The 17,114-nt window shown below is 40.8% G+C and overlaps 1 protein-coding gene across 2 annotated transcripts in view; it reads right to left on the minus strand.

Moving 5' to 3' along the window:
* Positions 1–17,114, minus strand: part of TTC27 (tetratricopeptide repeat domain 27) — a 502,742-nt gene that overhangs the window by 95,055 nt on the left and 390,573 nt on the right. For both annotated transcript variants that reach the window (XM_040350814.1, XM_040350813.1), the window contains exon 12: positions 10,285–10,380. In XM_040350814.1, coding sequence (XP_040206748.1) covers positions 10,285–10,380 — 96 coding nt within the window. The remainder of the gene's footprint in view (positions 1–10,284; positions 10,381–17,114) is intronic.

The following is a 17,114-nucleotide window of genomic DNA, read 5'->3' on the forward strand; positions in this document are numbered from 1 at the left end:
TGTACCCCATTCCCTATTTACAGCGCAGCACTACCCTTTTCTTTATATTTATGAAAGAAGAGACTGATAGGAGAGGGGTGCAGTGTTGCCAACCTACCATATTGAAACTTACTGACAGTTTTAAGTGCAAGTTTAGGTAGACTACAAACGAGTACAATATGCAATTAGCAATGTGATTTAAGGTAGATATTAAGGCAAAATACATATTTAGCAAGTAATCAGCTCAGAGACAGAACTCAGGAGGCCAAGAAATTAGACCTCTCTCTTTATGTCTCACATGTCTCTCTACACGCCAGGTGATCGCTTCAGTCCACCCCAGTCCAAACAGCACTGACAGTCCCGCAGACTCACACACGAGGCTACGGCCACTCCACTCGCCTTCCTTGCAGCACAACATAACTTGACACGCTCAGCCACTGCCTCTGCCAGACTCGAAATCTACTGACCATTGGCAATACTGGAGGGGTATGATGTGATAGACCAGTGATGGCGAACCCCAGATGTTTTGGAACTACATTTCTCTTTTAGTTATAGAACATCAGGGGTGCCAAGGTTCACCATCACTGTGATAGACCATGTAAATGTTACATCCTAAACACAGGTGTAGCATGTTCCAAAAAGTGAAGCTATCCTTTATATTACACCCTTTTTGCTAACGTAACAAACATCCATGTAATTAACAAATAAATGAATGTGCTTTGTATTCTAATTTATAGTGTTCTGTAAACTGCTGCCAATTATCTTCTCTAATCCTTAATAGATTATTTGCATATTACTAGTGGATGAGCAGGATTAGACTGTGAAGAGCCACTGATCTACGATATGAAGCACCATGCACTCTTTTGCAAAGAGATGAATATCCTTATGTACACAAAGCAAGGCAGAGTAAAGCTCATGAATTCTAACCTAGACATCTCAAATTAATTAAAACAGAGGACGTGAAAAAGTCCTGCTGCTTCCTCTGCACACCACCTAGGACAAATTGGGGTTGATTTACCAAAACTGGAGAGTGCAAGATCTGGTACAGCTGTGCATGGCAGACAATCACCTTTTAACTTCAGCTTTGACAAAAAAAAAAACCTTGAAGCTGATGTCTATGCAGAGCTGCACCAGATTTTGCATTGTCCTGTTTCAGTAAATCAAACCCATAGAAGCATCAACTAGACATTTTGTAAATATGTAAATTTGTAAATTTTCCTTAACCACTTCCCGCCCGATAAATAGACAATTGACGTTCAGGAAATGGTTCTGTAATCCTGACTGGACGTCTATTGACATAACATGCTCGCAGCACGGCGATCGGTGGTGCGGGTTGTCAGTCTGACACCCTGCATCTCCGATTTCGGTAAAGAGCCTCTGGCGGAGAATCTTTACCACGTGATCAGCCGTGGCAACATGGGCACAACATAGCAAACTTTTAAAAAAAGTGATGCCCAGAAATGCCACAATCAGTGCCACCCCTCAGTGTCCATTAGTGCCACCTCTCAGTGACCATCCATGCCCATCAGTGCCACCCATATCTACCCATCAGTGCCACCCATAAGTACCCATCAGTGCCGCCTATGAGTGCCCATCAGTGCCGCATACCAGTGCCGTCTATCAGTGACCATCATCAGTGCCACCTTTATCAGTGCCACTTTATCGGTGGCCATCAGTGCCAGTAATTGAAGAAAATTTACTTATTTACAAAAACATTTAACAGAAAAAATAAAAACTTAATTTATTTATTTTTAAAATGTGGTCTTTTTTTAGTTGTTGCGCAAAAAAAAAAAAAATCGGAGAGGTGATCAAATACCACCAAAAGAAAGGTCTATTTGTGGGAACAAAACGATAAACAAATTGTTTGTACAGTGTAGCATGACCGCGCAATTGTCATTCAAATTGCGACAGCGCTGAAAGCTGAAAATTGTCTTGGGCAGGAAGGTGCGTAAGTGCCTGGTATGGAAGTGGTTAAGAAATTTGGCAAAAATTAATGCATTGTAATAGAAGTATAATTTTGAATTCTTACTAGGAATTGATATTTGTAAAATTAAGATGACAAGGTGAAACTATTGCTCTGAAAAGCGCATCTCTGAAGATATGTGCTCTTGCCCGGAAAGTAAGGCCAAGTTTCTAGCAAAAATAGCTAATACCATTCAAAGGGCCTCTTGCAAACACTCCTTGATGAAACAAATGTAATGCGTTTAAGAAATACTCTAATCAAGACTGGATGTTGTTTATCAGACAAATACTAGATACTTTGCTGTCCTTATCTGTTATGGACTAATGGGTGTTTGATTTCTAAAGAATGTATAAAACACCAATTACACTTGATATTTGATGTCGGTGTGAAATATTTCTCATGCAATTGCATTATCGGGTGTCATTCATTAAGAAAACAGGAGTTTAACCTCTTCCTGCCCACACTATAGCTAATAGACAACTACAGCATGGGCTTCCAGTTCTAGGAGGGCATCCAACGACGTCCCCCCAGAACCGCACCTCCCGATTTCCCCCTGGGGCATGCATCGGGCAAGCTCTATTACTGCTGTGCCCTCTGGACACAGCTGATCACAAATCACAGTAAAGTGCCAATCTCAGCGACCCTTTACCATGTGATCAGCTGTTTCCAATCACAGCTGATCACATGTAAACAGACTTGCAGATTATCTGCATTTCTTTCCTTACATGCTGTGTCTGTGACTGGCATTGTTTACGCTAATAATCAGAGTACTGATCATTAGTATTAGAATTAGTGATTATCAGTTCAGCTCCATTAGTGTAAATCAGTGGCCTATCAGCACAGCTTATCTGTGCCACCTCATCAGTGCCGCCTCATCAGTGCACATCAGTGAATAACAGTATAACCAGTACTAACAAAGACGTCTTTTTTTTCAATATTTTTGGTCTTTTTTTGTTTGCTTAGCAAAAAAGAAAAACCCAGTGGTGATTAAATACCACCAAAAGAAAGCTCTGTCTCAAAACGGTAACAATTTATTTTGGGTACAGTGTTACATGACCGCACAATTGTCATTCAAAGTGGGACAGCACTGAAAGCTAAAAATTGGCCTGGGCAGGAAGGAGGTGTGCCCAGTATTAAAGTGGTTAAAGATGCATGATTGGTAGTAAGATTCTTAGTCTAAAAAAGACTTGGATGGGTACATGTTTATTTTCCCTTTAGGTTGCTGGACTTGGATGACCAGTATGTTATTATTCGTGATATTGTTCACTTCATGGAAGTTGTTGCAATGAGTTTCTATTTGCCTCACAGGCTTCATTACATGTGCTGTATACTACTGAGGCATGCTTGACAGTTTATTTCACCAATATAGTGCTGATTCTTGGGTGATTTAAATTGGGTCCCTTAAGTTAAGGATGGAAAGAGCCTTAATTGGATCTTTTGGCCTGGGTTGAGGCCTCCAAACTGATGTTTGGAGGAGGCAGAACCCTTCTCAGCGGGCATACACTTGTCATTTGGCCTCCCACAAAACTTTCTCCTACATAGATTTGGTACAAGTGGGGGGGGGGGGTCCTGTCAAGGGTCCGAGAAAACAAAATTTTGCCACGGGTCATATAGAACCATCCTAGAACCATCCTACTGTCACTTGCTATGTATAAGGTACTGTCTGCTGGGCTGGAAAAATGTATCTAGAGTCCGGTTGGCTGACCCAAGGGTTGAAACGCCAAATAGGCCAGATATGTCTGGGTTTTAGGCTCTTAATGCACACACTGCTTCTCCCACCACGGTCTGGGATACCTTCAAGGCCTTTTGTGAGAGGGTGTTTCCAATCTATTATAGAGAGAGTTAGAGGAGACCCACTCAAGACCCATCCACCTATTTGTCACTATAGGTGGCCCTTAGGAAGACATTACTTCTTCGTACCTCTTGACCAAATCCCAAATCCTTCATCAATCCCAAAGGATTCTGGAACAAAGGGAAAAGAACGGGAAGCTACTGGCTTGGCTGGCAAAGAAGCATTTTGCTTCTATCACAATCTCCCAGATAGTCTCCGCCGGTTCAGATATTCTCACATTCCTCACTTAATACAAGTTTTGCTTTCTACCATCAATGCCTCTATATCAATGCAATAGTGTGTACAAAGGAGGATTTAGCTGCCTATCTAGCTTATTTCAATCTCCCATGTCTTACAGATATAAACTAGATGCCCCTGCTCTAGGAAGTGCAAAAAGCTATATCCACTTTCCAATCAGGGAAACCACCTGGCCCATCATGCTCTGATGAGCTAGCTCCCAGAATTCATTAATTCCTCCTTTAAATACCTTGACACAGATACCCTGCCAAACTCTATGTTAGACGCTGTGATTGTTGTGTGCCTCAAGCCTGTCCTACTTATATGCCAATCTTGCTATTGAATGTTGACACCGATATTTTGAAGATGATCGTGTCCCACTGTTTAAATGTCAGTTTTAGTACATGCACACCAATCCGGGTTTATGCTGGGTATCGATATCCACAGGCTGTTCCACTATATGGCTGTGGCAGTCGTGGACAGCCCAGGGTTGGTAGTTTCCTTGGAGGCTGAAAAAGATTTTGCTCTGTTGAATGGAAGTACCTGTATAGCTACCAAGCTATCCCTTGTAAATTTGGCTTTAGCCCCAACTTTCTTGATTGCACACACTTTACCCGACTCCTACAGCTAGAGTGTGCACCAAAAACTTCTTGTCTGACCCCTTTTCCCTGTCTAAAGGAACTGGCAAGGTTGCTTCCTTTCCTTTGAACTGTTCGCTCCAGCCTTAGACGTCCAACTCGACGCTGTAGATTTAGTGAAAAGTATTGAAGTGGGTGGTATAGAAGACAAATTGTATATGTATGCTGATGATCAGAGAGATTAAAAAAAAAAAATTGTATGCAATAAAATGTCTTTAACTTATGTGTGTTGATTCCTGAGAATTTAGCACCGTCTATATTCCCACATTCTTTTTTTTTTTCTGTTATCCATTTTCCACTTGGGATGTGGTGCAGATTATACCCAGTCACATAATATTCACATTTATAGGAGAAGTCTCTGAACTTTCCACTTAGCCCCTCCCATTCTAAACCGGTCATGAACACCCCGCTTTGCTGGGTGGTTAGCTTTCCCTGACAAAAATCCTTCTTTAACAAATTGGATAGCATTATTCTCTAACCATGCCTTGCAAAATCCACACAACTCCCTTTAACACAGGGTAGAGTCTCTCTTTCAAATTTTAAGCTACACTATTGGGTTGCAGTACTGGTGACGGCCTGTTGGTAGTTTCACAGCCTAAGACTAATCCTGCACTTGCCTTAAAAGCCACTTTGCTGAACTCCTATGGTACACTTAGTAACCCACTAATTAGGGGATGTAGGTCTCATGCAGCTGTCACTAGTTTAATAATAACTACTGTTTTAGTATGGCATATGATTGTCGTCTTCACATACACCCCTAAGGGGCAATCCTAATCTTCCTCATTTGTAAAGTTAATGTGAGCGGCGCATGGGGTGGTGGGCCTTAAAGTGGTTGTAAACCTCAGATATGAAATATGAACAAAAAGCATATATTTTCATAGTGTGTACTTGTCTCAATTAAGAGCACTGCTGCTTTGTTCCTCTGTTAACAGCGTGAGCCACTTCAAATAAGCTTTCATGACACCAATACAAGCTTTATAAATTCAGCACTTTGAATGGATTTGGAGAAGAGATGGCTGCAAAGACTGGTACAACTTATGTAGCAGGATTTGTTTAATCTCTGTGTATCACCTGAGGCCAGTCACTTCCCTGGGTATATGTAGGGGTTTACAACTACTTTAAGCATATGATGTTGGCCGGGAGTTTGCTAGGGTTTTTCGATGTTAAGACTAAGTATAATCTTATAATCTTCATAATCTTATGAATAGCGTGTTTTTTTTTTTTAAGTACCTACAGTTGAGATACGCAGTCCTGGTGCAATTCTCTGCTCCTATTACTCGAAGTCTGACCCTATGAAAAACTAGAAATGGCATGTTGATCTCCCGTACTTTGATAGGGAGTCTGGGATGCCTATATGAGCCAATATGTCACCACTATGATTTCCACTCAAGATTGCTTTATACAGATAAAATTTCTTCATAGAGTCTATTTTACCCCACAACAGTTGGCCACCATACCTCCTTTGGCTGCCCCTCCTGTACATGCTGCCGCTCCTCTGTAGTTTTCTCCATATTAGTGTAGTCCTGTCACTCTGGTCAGCCCTGGATCGCAGCAGTGGCTAAACATGATAAAATAAGTGACCCAACCCTTGGATTAGACCCAAGTAGTCCTTCTGGCTACTTTAGATGCGGTAGAATTGGGTCGTTATGTTAAACTATCTTCTATGCCGTTTACTGTGCCCATAGGGAAATTCTGCTCAAATGGAAGTCACCCCACCCTCCTACTTTAACCTCCTGGCATGCCGCTATTGATAAAGTTTGTCAATGTATAAATTACCTATGCAAATACAAGTTGTCGAGAAAAGTTTGATATGATTTGGTCTGCCTGGGGTTCTACTAAATGTCTAACGTAAAACTAAGCATTTTTTCCCTGTAGCGCAGTCTTTGACTGTTGACTGAAATTGTGTCATTCCTTGGTTATTACAGCTTCCACCCCCCTTTTCCTCTTCCCTATACGTGTCTCCTTCTCTTGTCTTCTCTCCACTTTAACCACCTCCACACTTATTTTCTTCTGCTCCTTCGTGAATGTTCCGATATCACTTCAAACAGAAGATTGATACAATTCGCAAGGAGATCTCTACTGTTCAGACTTTAAACTTCATGCCCACAGGTACAATCATTACTCCCCAATTTCAATCCCATCATTATAGAAGAGGTTGCTAAACTACTTGCTAATGTCCATCTTACTACCTGACCTCTGGATCCTGTTCCCTCCCAAATGCTACGTTCACCCTCTGGCTCTTTTCTACACTCTCTAACCCACATCTTCAATCTCACCCTCTCTTCTGGCATCTTCCCCAACTCTCTAAAACATACACTTATCAGCCTCATACTTAAAAAGCCCTCACTGGAACCATTCAATCTTAACAACCTACACCCCACCTGTACTCTTCGCTGGTTCTCTTCCTACGTATCCAACAGCACCTTAAGAAACAGAAACAGCGTTTCTTACAACTCTACTTCCTCCTCTCCTCTTCCATTTTCTGTTGGGGTCCCCCAAGGTTCTGTTCTTGGATACCTCCTATTTTCAATCGACACCACCTCCTTGGGTCAGCTGATCCCACCTCTGCCTCGACGACACCCAAATCTATTTCTCTAACCCTCAGCTCACTCCCTCCGTCTCCTCACGCATCACTAATTTACTATGAGATATATCAGTCTGTATGTCACACCACTTCCTTAACTCAATCTATCCAAAATCAAACGTATAATTCTCCTCCCCATGTGCCTCTTCTTCTGATCTCTCTGTCAAAATTGATGGCAAAACTATAAGCCCATCCCTGCATGCCAAGGTTCTAGGTGTAGTCCTGGACTCTGAAATCTTCTTTAAGCCCCACATCCAATCACTGTCCAAATCTTGTCGCCTCAACCTCTGCAACATCTCCAAAATACGTCCCTTTCTATGCTGCTGCCAGACTCATCCACCTCATTCTCTGTCAATCCCTCCACTGGCTTCCGCTCAACCAACGGATTAAATTCAAAATACTAACTTACAAAGCCATCCACAACTTAGCCCCAACTACATCACTAGCCTAGTCTCTAAATACCAACCTACTCATTCTCTTAGTTCCTCTCAAGACCTACTGCTCTCTAGCTCCCTCGTCACCTCCTCCCATGCTTGCTTCCAGGACTTTTCCAGAGCATCTCTAATCCTATGGAACGCCTTACTCCAATCTGTCCGATCCCTGAAAACTCTTCCCTTCAGAGAAACCTACCCTACTCACACCAACGACTGTAATTTGATTTTCTCCATCAGCTCATCCTCCACAGTGATTACCTTTTGTTCCACTTGAACCTCCCTTCTAGATTGTAAGCTCTAACGAGCAGGGCTGCACAAACTATATAAACCCTGTATAATATTAGCCTTTTTCAAGTTTTTTCTCTTCTTTGCCAGCTTGCTGTGGATTTCTTGTTAAAATATGTTCTTTAACGACTGCCAATATTTTAATAGGAATGTTTGTATTCTGATATATGTAATCCAGTTGGTATTGGCTGTCAACATGGTTAGATTAGCATATGCCCGTGTCTCCTCTTTTGGTGAACGGTACAGATTTGGTATGCTGCAATGTTTGTACTTTGCTATATTTTTTCAATAAAATGTTCTATCTGTAATAGATGCATTGTCAATTTCACGGACAAAAAATAAAATAATGCTCAACCTAAAAACCGCCTATGTATACACAGAGAAAGAAAATGATAAAAAAAATGGTAAAAGCTGTTAAATGTTAGTATGTACAGATAATGATCAGAGATCTGAACTATTATTGGGGAGCGAACACATTTTTGTGATAAGTCCTGGCACACTTCACATCAAAATATGAGCTTGTAATAGTGAAAGTTCTTTTGGAATGTCTATATATCTTTGATCATAGTCTTGAAAGAAAACAGGCTGTCATGATCAAGCTAGAAGTGTATAGGTCTGGATCATATTTTCACAAACATTTTATCATCATAGTCATCATCCAGCCAGAAAAAAAAAATCCAGGATACACATGACATTTTAACAATACCGTGTCAACTAGAGACCAAATATTTGTTTTGAGTGCTTGCGCAGCAGGGATCCACAGTGTATTCTCACTAGACTCTAGAGCAGCCTTTCTCAACCAGAGTACCGTGAAACTTTAGGGTTCTTCCAGAGGTTGCTTAAGGTTCTTTGATCAATGTGCAGTTTCTGCCTTAGATAAACAACGACCAAAACCACTGATGCCTTTCGTTATCCCACTGACCACAAATGCCAGTGAGGGACTCCAGAAGAGGAGGTGAGACTGCTCTGTGCAGTCGACTGACTTTTTTTCCTCATCATAACTCCCAATACAATTCAAGCATTAGAATGGAAAACCAGCTTAAAGAAGCTTGTTTGGCTGGACATGTCCTATGAATCACAGAAGTGCAATTCATTTTGCACTCCTGTGACCAGTTTTCAGCAGAGAGCAGACTGAAGTCTGCTCTTTGCAGACTTCACAGAAATCAGTCCTTTCACCGTGTCATCCCGACAATAGAAGTCTGGATCCGCCAAGAGCCTGGAATGATACCCGTCTCAGACTCTCAGCGAGCCGCTGAAAGGCTGTAGCGGCTGCCCCCCCCCCTCCAAAGATCAGCGCTCCAGTGAGCGAGGAGGGAGCAGAGTGGAGAACTGCTGATTGACAGAGAACTGAGCCATTGGCGATTTTCAATCGCTCGGTTCACAGTGCAGAGGCGCCGAGGGACAGATACAGCATCGGACTGAGGCAAATATATAATATATATATATATATATATATATATATATATATATATATATATATATATATAAAAAAAAAACACATCATACTCTTTTAAAGCAGGTTTAGGCAGCTGATTTGCAGAGAAAAAGCACATCAGAAGGAGCCTTTAGGTAAAATGAACTGGGCATGATCTCAGAAATGTCTTGGCGCCCATTCACACTGGGCGCTCTACTTCAGCACAATTTCAAAGCGGCACATCAGTGGAATTTGCACTGCCGATTTCACTGTGGCTTGCAACTTCAGTTAACAGAAGTCAATGCAAGTTGCAGTGAAATCAGAAAAAAGTACTGAAGAAACCTTTTTCAGAGTTGCGCATGACAAATTCCACCGGTGTGAATGGGGACTACATCTGATCTCAAGTGCAAGAAGAATACACCTGAAAGCAAGCTGCATTTGCCCATTGACACAAGCAAGTCTCTCTCTCATGTTGGGTTTATTATTATTATTATACAGGATTTATATAGCGCCAACAGTTTACGCAGCGCTTTACAGCATCAGGGAAGACATTATAGTTACAATACAATTTAATACAGGAATGATTAGAGGGCCCTGCTCGTTAGAGCTTACAATCTAGAATTATGCAAGTGATTGTTTCCACTATGTGGATTGCATAAATGGAATGATCTAGCAAAGAGAAATATGTGAAGTTGCGAGAAGATTTTATCGCTAAACAAGCACCTTGTATGGATTAACTTTTTGGAGTTCTTTTTAGGCGAGCATAAACTGTTTTGAAATCATGTAATTTGGTCCGTTCGTAATTTAGAATAATAGCACACTATAATTTGATTAGTATTGCTAAATTAGTGTTTTTATATTTTTTCACACTTATTTGTATGTGACTGCCGATTTTTTTTTCCACTACAATTTCACTTACTTGAACATCCCAAATTGAAGGCATCTGTGAGCAATAAAAAACCTTCATACGTTCCGTCACAGGAGGGCTTTTTTCTTCAAACTGTTCTGCTAGGGCCTAAAAAATAAAATTAAGACAGGTTTTTTCGCATGAAATACAAAATAAAGCTAAATTGTAGATTCTCCCATATATGTTTTCATATACTGTTAGATGCACTTTTTAAGTCTTTTACTCTTTTAACTCAACCTGTTTGATGTGTTTTCATGCATTAAAGCAAGCTAAGAGAACCAACAATGCATGCATTTTTATAATGCAATGTGTGAATCGAAAATTCAAGTATATTAAGAGCCTAAACAATACATAATCTAAGAAAAGTTGGTTTTGTTCTGCTCCACTAATACTTGGCTGGAACATACAGAATAAAAGGATGAAAATTAGACTTAACCCAAGAAAAAAAATGCATTATATACCAAATTGTCAAGTAATGGAGATGGCAAACAAAGGCAGACATGTTTGAAGTCCAGCCTGAGTAGCAAAAAGGACTTTATAGATAAAGTGGAAGAGTAAATTAAGGGACAGAAGTGTGTTAATCGCAGGATTACCAGGGAAAGATATAAAGAAAGCAAGCTTTAAAAAAAGAAAATGTATGCAGGAACCTTATCTAAGGATGGGGTAAGCTGCAATACATTTTTGTTTTGGGGTTTAGATATGCTTTACATCTAAATGTGCCTTTATCCTTCCCTATCTAATTTTTACCTCTGAAAGCAGACACAGAGGGCCAGATTCAGGTACATCTGCGGCGGCGTAACGTATCGCATTTACGTTACGCCGCCGCAAGTTTTACGGGCAAGTGCTTGATTCACAAAGCACTTGCCTGTAAAGTTGCGGCGGCGTAGCGTAAATCCCTCCGGCGCAAGCCCGCCTAATTCAAATGATCCGGGTAGGGGGCGTGGATCATTTAAATTAGGCGCGTTCCCTCGCCGAACGTACTGCGCATGCTCCGTTTTGAAACTTCCTGCCGTGCTTTGCGCGAAATGACGTCGCACAGACGTAATTTTTTGAACGTCGACGTGAGTTACGTCCTTTCCTATTCACGGACGACTTGCGCAAAAAAAAAAAAATGTAAATTCGACGCGGGAACGACGGCCATACTTTAACATGGCAAGTCTAACTATAGGCCACAAAATAGCAGCTTTAACTATACCCCGGGAAAAGCCGACTAGCGACGACGTAAGAGAATGCGACGGCCACGCGTACCTTCGTGGATCGCCGGAAAAAGCTAATTAGCATACCCGACGCGGAAAGCAACGCAAACTTCACCCAGCAGGCGCCCAAGTTATTGCACCTACGATCCGAAGCCGTACGCCTGTCGGATCGAAGCCAAAAGCCGTCGTATCTTAGTTTGGGATTCAAACTAAAGATACGACGCGGCAAATTTGAAAGTACGCCGGTGTATCAGTAGATACGCCGGCGTACTTGTACTGTGAATCTGGCCCATAATGGCTAAGAGATGAGCCAGAGCACCAATGCATCTTAACTTTAATTAAATTGCCAGCTAATATATATAGGTGTTACTGTAGATGTTCACGAAAGGTGGTTTCCCCATTTTTAACAGCAAAACACAATGAATGCAGTATGCCAGCCTAAAAAAACAAGTCAAATTTCAAAACATCTATATCTCTGAACATCAATGCATGCTAATTGTAATACTGTATCTAGAATTCCTTGATACGACATGAAGCTGCCCATTGTCTGAACCCCACAAAAGGACAGCTATCAACACATAAGCAATTTTCTGTTTATAAGGTAGGTATGTTTCCTTTTTTTTTCAGCAAAACCGTTACACTAGTAGGAATTCTGGACTACATATTTTACTTTAAGGTCCCAGCAAAACTATTATTCTGGATCTTGGTAAATTGTCACAGTCTACTGAACAAAAAAAAAATCCATGACAAGAGAATATTTAGCACACCATAACTATAGGATCTGGACTTAAAGCTGAACTCCAGATATGATTCCAATGCCGCGTACACACCATCACTTTATGTGATGAAAAAAAACGACGTTTTTAAAAAACGTCAATTAAAATGACCGTGTGTGGGGAAAACGTCATTTTATGTCTTGTGAAAAACGACAAAAAAAAAATTGAAGCATGCTTCAATTTTTTGTGTCGTTTTTTGTGTCATAAAAAATGACCATGTGTAGGCTAAAACAACGTTTAAAACTACGTTTTTAAACCCGCGCATGCTCAGAAGCAAGTTAGGACGCGAGTTTGAATGGAACAGAGTGCCGTCGTACGTGCTGAACGTAACCACGCTTTGCTAGAGCTTTTGGAAAAAACGATGCTCCATCGTTTTTGAAAATGAAGTTTGAAAAACGTCGTTTTTTTTCATCACATAAAACGTCGTTTTTTTCTATCACAAAAAAACGACCGTCTGTACGCGGCATAATTGCTTACATACGTTGGTCTAGCTTGGACCAATGCAAGTATGCATTACTCATACCACATAGGCTGCTGGGGAAGTTGGTAATCACTGTAACAGTTGGTGCTACTAAAATGATTGCTGTGATCTGCTTAGTTCCGTGCCACCATGCACAGGACACTTTGTAATTTCTTTCAATAAATTTGTGTTCTTCAATTGAACAAGGTGGAGATTGTGACATTACTGCCCCCCCTCTCCACCTCATCCACAGGATGCCTTGTAATCATTGAAAAAAACACAAGGCATCCTGTGAATGGTGGTAGTGCTGAATGAGTGCAGTGACCAGGTTCAGGTGATACACAGAGATGAAAAAAATCCTCCTACAAAAGTTGTACCTGTTTATATGCACTCGTCTGTTCTTTATATCCATACAAATTCTAGAATTTACACAGGATCTCTCAGCTCTGAAAAGCAGGAGGCGGGGAGCTGAAGTTACACTCTTCAGAACTCAGTGAGAGCTGATTGGAAGGGACACACACCCCCTTCACACAGCACACAGGAATAGAGCTAAAGGTGTTAAAGCGGATCTCCCGCGTCCATTCGTTTTTTTTTTGGGGGGGGACATTAAATTATTTATGGCGTATAAACAGAGGACTCACGCTTCTGCTGTTTAAAGTCGTCCGCTGTCCGATTTCATCTGGAATTAGAACTTATATTATCTTTGCAGCGCCGTTTCCATTTTGCTTGTGGGCACTGTGAAGCCCACAAGCACTCATTTCCTTGATCAGCAGTGACGTCGACTTCCGGGTTTCCATCTAAACGGGAGTCACATTCGGCTCTCCTATCACAGATTGCTCTGGAAGTGACGTCCCGTTGTCGCCATCTTGCTACACCTCTTGACCCTTCTCACTCTATCATTACTGTGCATGAGTGTGGGGAGTAGCAAGATGGCGGCGACAGAACATCACTTCCGGATCAATCTGTGATGGGGAGCCTGATGTGATGAGCCAGCAGCGTCGCGCTTTAGGAAATCCTGCGATAACTCAGATGAAGCCTCTGCAGAAAAGCTCCCAGGAGCCATTGCGGGTAAAGAATATAACGCACTGCCCGCAGAATACCCGCAAAGGAGAGACAGGCAGCTGAGTGACAGCTGCTGATAACAAAGGTACTGTCACAGAAAAAAAAAAAAAACCTTCCGTTCCTTAATGCATTCTTGTCTGCTTTTTGATTAAGCTAATGTATTGAAATAGGGTGGAGCTCCACTTTAAGTACAAGATCCATGCTGGAGATCCCTCCCCTGTCACCTTTTTTCTCTTGGTGTCAAGGATTGAGACAAATACACAATATAGGCCATGTCCAAGCAGGAAAAATCTTGATATAAATGATTGCAAAATAAAATAGTTTACTGTCTGCAAATATTCAAAATACTTCTTGCATTGTAAAAATATAACTTTGAAATAAACAATATTTCTTATACAAATATGTGAAATCTTGTAAGTTGCTATGGTAATCTAATTAAAGCTGCCAGCACTTCCTAAACATGTGAATAATCAAACTAAAATCTAAATAAGTGCATCGCTAAATACAAAGCATCTCCTGAGGGATATATAGTGCATTCAATAAATATATGCAAAATGTGTTTTTATATAAAGCAATATAAACAATATAATAAATATTAAAGTGTATTGTGCAGATGTTGTCCATATAGTCTATATATGTCTTATATAGCCCCAAAGAATTGATATTCATGTAATAGGTAATGACCTACCAATATTATCCAGCATTTCTGCACTCCAATGAAGCCAAAATTCAGAGAGCACCTTACTGAGGTGTATTTTGTGAAGTCAGGGTTTTGTAACTCCCTCTCCTTCCCAAAACAGCTTATGCTTTGTATATAATCTTGAAGGGTTTAAAGTTTTTATTGCTGCCTGTGTACATGATGGACACACTGGTGACCACTGCTGCAAAAACAGATAGTGAGAGAAAATCCAAAATGTTTGCGTCGTCTCCAGTGCAAGTGGTGAGGGTAAAGTGCAGACACCTGTTCCGATGACAGAAATGATCTTAACCTTAGGGAGATTTCCTGTCACTATTTATCTGTTGCATCAAATCTGCCTAGCAAGACTTATGCCGCGTACACACGATCATTTTTCGGCATGAAAAAAACGCTGTTTTAAAAAAAATTTAATTTAAAATGATCGTGTGTGGGCTTCACATAATTTTTTTTCCAAACATGCTGCATTTTTTAACAACGTTATAAACTATGTTTTAAGTTATGAGACGGGAGCGCTCGTTCTGGTAAAACTACCGTTCATAATGGAGTAAGCACATTCATCACGCTGTAACAGACAGAAAAGCACAAATCTTCTTTTACTAACACAAAATCAGCTAAAGCAGCCCCAAGGGTGGCATCATCCGCATGGAACTTCCCCTTTATAGCGCCATCGTACATATTGTACGTCACCGTGCTTTGCTAGAGCATTTTTTAAAAACGATGGTGTGTGGGCAATGTCGTTTTAATGATGAAGTTGGAAAAACTTTGTTTTTTCTACATGCCGAAAAACATCGTTTTTTTTCATGCCGAAAAATGATCGTGTGTACGCGGCATTAGACCCCAGACACACTATTAGAGTTTCTGCAGATTTTTGTCTTTCGATTTACCAAAACCATGAAGTGCAAGGGCCTGCCTGATTGCATACAAATTGAAACTCTTAAAGGGGTTGTAAAGGTACAATTTTTTTTCCCTAAATAGCTTCCTTTACCTTAGTGCAGTCCTCCTTCACTTACCTCATCCCCCGATTTTGCTTTTAAATGTCCTTATTTCTTCTGAGAAATCCTTACTTCCTGTTTTTCTGTCTGTAACTCCACAAAGTAATGCAAGGCTTTCTCCCTGGTGTGGAGTGTCGTGCTCGGCCCCTCCCTTGGACTCAAGGAGAGTCAGGACTCCCACTAACACACAGCTCCTTTCTCTATCTGCAACGTAGAGAGCGTCCTGCCGTTTCTAAAGGAGGTCATGACGTGAAATGCACACGGGAGTGACGTCATCTCGGGTTTTGTCTAATCATAGCGCCGGAGCCGCGGTACCGGAAGTATGTCGCCGGCCGGTGCTGTGTCGGGCACCGCAGCGGGGGCTTCGATCCCAGTTAAGTATGCAATGCATACAAGCTCATTATGCTTTTGTCTTGCAGGTGTTACTTTTCTTCTTCTTTTTTTTTTTTAAGTGGGTTTACAAGGTTTGAGCTCATATTATATGGTTTTGCTAATTCTGAAGACAAAAAATCAGCAGAAAATCTAAAAATGTGTATGGGGCTGAAGACAGGGAAAAATAAACCTGATGGGGATTTCAACCATTCCTTACTGTATCCAAAATGAAAAAAAAAAAAAAAAAACGATATACACTAAGATTTCGTTTTACCTTTTGGGGTATCTCTGCAAAGAAATTACAGTGTCACCTTTATGAAAGCTGATCCTTTATAATCAAAGGGTTAAAGCTGGGTTCTTAAAGTGGAGGTTCCATCAAAAAAACAATTTTGCTTTAAACTCTAGCTTACGACTAAAAAAAAAAAAAAAAAAAAGAAACATTTTTTTACTCATCTGGAAATGCCTGTTGCTATGCGGTCCCACAAAATCTGCCTTTGAAACCACCTAGGATTCTGACATCATCTCCCTCTAATGCTCCTGGGAAATGTGTGTCATCATTTCCCAGGATGCAGTGCGCTGTCCAATTACCACTCCCCATCCAAGACTTCCAGGAAGTAAGTGCTTGTAGGCTTCACATTGCCCACAAGCAAAATGACAACAGTGTAGACAGAGTTTTATAAACTATCTTTTTTGAATATCTATGCAGATCAGCGGCGGATTGTAAAATAGTAAGTGACCAGATTTATATTATAAAAACGCAGGATGAAAGGCCATACATTTAAAAAATGTTAATTGTGGTTGGAACTCCGCTTTAATAACAGTCACTGAACTTTGTAACTGCACCACAGTGTTATGGTATTCTGAAATTAAGATTTTCCTATATTATATGATTCTTTAATTGTGGAGGAATACACTTTCTTAAACATTTTTCACACCCTCCTACAAATAACGTGTGTCATATCTACAGAGGAGAAAAACACTTCTGACATTAGTTCTTCATCAAGCTGAGAGCCCCGACATAAAACCAGTCAGAACAAATTGAGCTCTAACTAGACTGTGAAGTAACACAAGCGGTCGGGAGTAGCTCTTGTACAGTCTGGCTTTACATCATGGAATCCGACATTTATGAAAGGGAGCCTGCTTGCCTCTGCTATTTCCTCCACCTCCTAACAAATCCCTGAGTGATACCATATGTTTGTAATACACCACATAAAGGCAATTAAAAAGTCATCATGGAGTCGGCACTGAAAGGTAATGCATTATCGAGCCTTTAATTGTCTTACTCAA

The sequence above is a fragment of the Rana temporaria genome, chromosome 4 (genome assembly GCF_905171775.1).
Source record: "Rana temporaria chromosome 4, aRanTem1.1, whole genome shotgun sequence".
NCBI lineage: Eukaryota > Metazoa > Chordata > Amphibia > Anura > Ranidae > Rana > Rana temporaria.